Genomic DNA, 5,414 nt, shown 5'->3' on the forward strand with positions numbered 1-5,414 from the left:
GACATAACCTGGGATTCAAAACCGCACTATCGCCCTGCATGCATCCCCCCATACACTTCGCATACATACTAATTCTTCCAAGTTGCTTCGCGTTATGATCTTGCATTTGAAAGCCCTATTAGAATATCAAGATTACATAACCCCCCAGAGTGTGCAACTCCACTATGGGTGCTGTCCCGACAGAATTTCAAGTTGACGTCATTTTGATGATGCAATGCGCAAACCAGGCGCGAACGTCGTGCCCGTACTCAACAGGAACGCGACAGACAGGGCCCACTTTCACATGGCGCCAGCACCCCTGCAGAGATAGGGGAAGATCCAAAGAGTACGGAACCCGCACTTAGGCGCACTATCACCTCCAGCTACAAAAAACCCCGCCCCCCTGCACCAGGGAAGTCGCAGCTCTGTGGCGTCCAGCCCGTCAAATATGCAGCTCTATATGTGGGAGGGATTAATCCTGGCTGCCACGCAGATGGAATCGTACATTCGTGCAGGGATCGGGACGTTGAGGTCGTATCATGCAACATTTCAGAATCCAAATACTTTGGCACCGCTTTTGCACATGTGCTGATAGACGCAAAGGACATGGATACAGTCAGCAAACCCGAATTCTGGCCGTCAAACGTCTCTGCCCGACCCTGGAGATTCAAATCCGATGATGATCGCACTTCAGGCAGAGAAGACCAGCGTCGCTACTCAACGGACGAGAAACAATGACTGAAGTCAGATCAAATCTAAATCCTCTTGCCCAACCCTTTGTGCCCCCCGCAAGTTCATCACACCCTTCCCCTCATTGCATTACATATTCTTCTATATCTATTGGTCATATTAATATTTGTAGTTTGCGAAATAAGCTTTTCGTGTTGTCCAAGCTTGTCCGGGTCCATAACTTAGACATTTTAGCAGTATCAGAAACATGGCTCGACAACAGCATCTCGGACTCAGAAGTCGACATCCGGGGGTTCTCAATGCACCGTCTCGACAGAAAGTGCAATTACAACTGCTCCTGTACAAATGGAACACCTTGCCAAAAGCGCGGCGGTGTAGTGATTTACAGCAGGTTGCAACTTGGATTTAAGCGGATGTTGATTCAGCACATCGACCTGGAAATGGTTTGGTTGCGTTCCAAAAAACGAGAAGCAGGTGAATCATTCCTCATTGGCTGTCTCTACAGGCCACCGTCCGCACCGGCGGCTTTTTGGCAATCTTTACAGCAAGTCATGTATGACATTCAGGGCGAAGATCTCATTCTGATGGGCGACTTAAATGTTGATTTCTTGTCCCCTCAAACGCATCATTTTGACAATTTGACCACATACCTGCTACTTCCCCTTGATCTGAAGAATATGATTACGCACCCTACACGGATCACATTACTCTTCAGAGAATATCATCACAAGTAGAACAATATCTCTCTTCAACGCACAGCGGTTTCCGCAGAGGCAGGTCAACGGCGGATGTGGTCTGGAGCCACCGTTGGTATGCTGCAGCCTGTCAGAAATACAAGAAGCAATTGGTGGTCCTCGGCATTGACATGTCAAAAGCATTTGACTGCATCCGCAGAGACCGTTTACTGGCAGTTCTCAATTCCTTCCTGGACGAGGACGAGATCCGTCTCATCCGTGTCCTACTAGCCAACACGTCCTTCTGTGTACGCATCGGCACAGCAACATCCGAATCCGCCGACACCACTATCGGGACGCCCCAGGGCGATTCCCTGTCCCCTGTTCTATTTGTGGTATATCTCGAGGCAGCTTTGCGGGATGTAAGGAGCACTGCTACTGCCAGGGCTCGGCCATCATCGGATCTCGGCTTGCCGTTTGAAATTGCGTACGCCGACGACGCGGATTTCATCAGCACAGAGTCTGGCTGTTTGGGTGACCTGGAGCCGGTTATCGGTGACGTCCTCGACGGATGGGCTCTGAAGGTAAACCCGGATAAAACAGAAATTACCGTTCTGGGCCGATCCCTGGACAGGGTGGCGGAACAGTGGCGCACCACCAAGAAGCTCGGCTCACTCCTCGGGGATAGCGAGGATGTCTCTCGGAGGAAACAACTAGCCGCTGCAGCGTTTCGATCGCTCTGGTCACTATGGAGCCGGCGCAGTACCGTTGGAGAAGAACTGAGGCTTCGTCTCTACAATGCGTTTGTACTACCAGTGCTAGTATACAACGCCGGCACATGGGGACTCACGGCAGCTGCCGAGGGTGGACTCGACGCATTCCACCGCGGCCAGCTCCGTTCACTGATCGGCTTTGTCTGGCCGCAGAAGATCGCAACAACAGCACTCTACGACAGGTGCAAGGCAGAGCCGATCAGCCGCATCATTACCAGAGCTCGGTGGAGGCTATTTGGCCATATCCTTCGACTTCCCAGTGATGCCCCCGCCGTCCTAAGCATGGTCAGCTACTTTCAATGTGATGACCACAAGTGGAGAGGCCGCCCTCGCATCACCCTGCCGGTGAAGCTCGACGACGACCTCCACCGAGCTGCGTGCGGGCAATTGCAGAGCCTGGAAGATCTGGAGCGCCTATCAGACGTAGCTGCAGTTCGAAGCGAATGGAGGCAGCTACTGGATATGATCTGCAAGTAGAGGTTGCGGCGATGAAACCACGCCGTCACCTTTTTCCCAGATCACGGAAATATCGCTCAATACACTTTAAACATTCTATACACAAAGGATTTACAGCTACGTTTGTGCTTGTTGTCTTTATGTCTCCTATATCAACTGTTTCTCTTACCATGTCCAGCATAAGCGAACGTGTGGACTGTGTTTGTGCATGGGTGACTTGCACTTGCACTGTTGACGCTGCCGCGGGAATGCATATAATAATAATAATAACACGGATCACACCTACATCTAAAACACTTCTCGACTGTGTACTAACGAACATGGATTGTGTTGAGCACGGAAGCGTTCACTTCTGTGAGTTCACCGATCATGAGTTTGTTCACACCAGTATTATTTTTCCGAAGTCAATTCCCACACAAGGACAAATATATCGATCCCGCCGCCGTGATTACAGTAAGGCCTCTGCCTCTGATCTCTCTCATTTATTGTCAATTTCTGATCTCGGATCCTTCTCGTCCCCGTCGGTCGATGTAATGCTAGAAGAGTGGCAAGGAAAATTTGAAGACGCCTTGGATGTGGTTGCACCCTACATAATATCACGGAGGCAATCCCCTGGAAAAAGGAAGAAGTGCCCATTCATGACACCGGAATTACTAGCTCTCATTAGGCGACGTAAAACCGTCTACAGAAAGTACCGCTCGTCTGACTGCAGTAGTACGGTTCTACAGAAGGAGTTCAAAGTTTTGCGCAGCAAATGCAATAACCTTTATCGCCAACTCCGAAATGCCCACTTCCGCTCCATCTGTGACGATTACCGGCGAGATCCTAGGCGTCTTTGGAGCACCATCAACTCAGTCACCCGGCGCACAAACCCTAGAACTGAGCCTCTCGTCCAGGCAGATACCTTGAACAGGTATTTCCATAGTATTGTGTCAGATCCGAACCCGGCTTATGTTGTTCCAAGTGGTACCTCAAGACCGTGTGACTTGCACGAGTTTCGCCCTATTTCTGAGGATGAGGTACTTCGGCACCTTCAGAAACTCGACGGTACGAAAGCGTCTGGGCCAGATGGTCTCCTCCCGAGCATCCTGAAGGCCGTTGCATCAGTTATCGCCTTCTCCCTCACCCTAATATTTAATACCTCTTTGTGCACTGCTGTGGTCCCGACACAATTCAAGTTGGCTAATGTCACGCCGATATTGAAATCCCGTATGGGCGATCCTACTTCTCCTTCGAACTATCGTCCTGTGTCACTCACGTCGATTCTGGCTAAGACTCTGGAACGCCTGGTTCTAAATCAGGTATGTGACAGTTTGACCATCGAAAATCACCTCCACGATCACCAATTTGGGTTCCGACCAGCTCGTTCCACGATACAACTGCTCACACTTGCTGTAAATGATTGGTAACTGGCCCAGGACCGCGGAGAGACTACCAGTGTAGCCTTTGTCGACCTCAGCAAGGCGTTTGATCGCGTCCAGCATCAACAGTTACTCATTGCGCTCCATGGCATGGGTGTTCATGCAAGCGCCCTGCGTTGGTTTGCGTCGTACCTCGCAGGGAGATCTCAGCGTGTCGTCACGCAAGCCAGCCAGTCCTCAAGTCTTGCAGTGTCTCGAGGAGTTCCTCAGGGAAGTATTTTAGGCCCTACCCTCTTTAATGTCTACCTGAGGGACCTTCCCCGGCTTGCGGAGACAGCTGGTTCAAAATTACTGATGTTCGCAGATGACAAGACAGTCTACTCTAGTGATCCGTCGAAGGCGCGTTCCGAAGCCAAGTTGTCATCGGCACTGGAGATACTAAACAACCACCTTTGCTCCATTGGTATGCAGATAAATACCGACAAAACCGTTGTCATGCAAATCCATCCCAAACGTGCCACAGGGAGTCAGCAACAACAACAAAGGCAACAACTGCAAATCACCTTGTCAAATGTTACGCTAGGGGAAGTGGAAAGCACCAGATGCTTAGGAGTCGTTGTTGACAATAAGCTGTCCTTTGACCAACACATTAACAATGTCGTCCGGAAAGCCTCACGGAAGATCGGTGTACTGCGTCGATCTTTCCGCCAGATGAACCTGTTTGCCCGCCGTAATTTCGTTGTCGGTGTTATTCAGCCTGATCTAGAATATGCTCTCCCTGTATACCTTTCGTTTATATCCGCTAAAAATAGAAACAAGCTAGCCTCACTCCACCGGCGCGCTGTACGAGTTGCTTGTGGCGCATCACCCCAAGCTAATATCACGCCACTTCTTCACCACCTCAATGTTTCCTCTTTCCAATATCGATCAGTATTTTTGTTCCTTGTATTCATTTTCCACTGTTACTGTATTAAGCTGCTGTTTGCTTGCAGTCCCTCTTTCCCATCTGTACGTCTACCCGAACTACTCGCGGCTCTACAACTCATAACATGAGTATCAATCGCTATAGATCTATGTCTGGCTTTCTGTCCTTTTCAAGTAAATCGGCTCTTGTTTGGAATTATTTACCAGACGACCTGAAGTCCTGCACTACTATCGCAGATTTCCGCGTCAAATTGGCTATTTGGCTAAAAGACAGCTTAACTCTTAATCATTGTTGTGATTTGCTTTCAAGCAATGTGCATAATCAGTAACTTGATGTTGCTGTTTTTGTTTTTTTGTTGTTGTTTTTTTGGTTTCCCGTTCTCGGGGCCTTCTATTCGGTACTCTTTGTAGTTGTACTTCTGTACTGTTGAGCTATCCGAATTCAAATAAACATAAAAAAACAAAAAAACTGTACACGGATGATCAGACGAATCCGGAACCTGTGGTTGACCGAAGCCGACCGATCCTGTACAAATGATTGCAAAGAAAAACGTGTG

General features: G+C 49.3%; 1 protein-coding gene across 1 annotated transcript; it reads left to right on the top strand.

The window, feature by feature from the left end:
- Positions 1–1,534: 1,534 nt before the first annotated feature.
- On the top strand, positions 1,535–2,593 carry LOC135820187 (uncharacterized). Its single transcript, XM_065333499.1, has one exon. It carries the CDS (start codon positions 1,535–1,537, stop codon positions 2,591–2,593), a length of 1,059 nt encoding a protein of 352 aa, XP_065189571.1.
- The last annotated feature ends 2,821 nt before the right edge of the window (positions 2,594–5,414 follow it).

The sequence above is a fragment of the Sycon ciliatum genome, chromosome 6 (genome assembly GCF_964019385.1).
Source record: "Sycon ciliatum chromosome 6, ocSycCili1.1, whole genome shotgun sequence".
Taxonomy (NCBI): domain Eukaryota; kingdom Metazoa; phylum Porifera; class Calcarea; order Leucosolenida; family Sycettidae; genus Sycon; species Sycon ciliatum.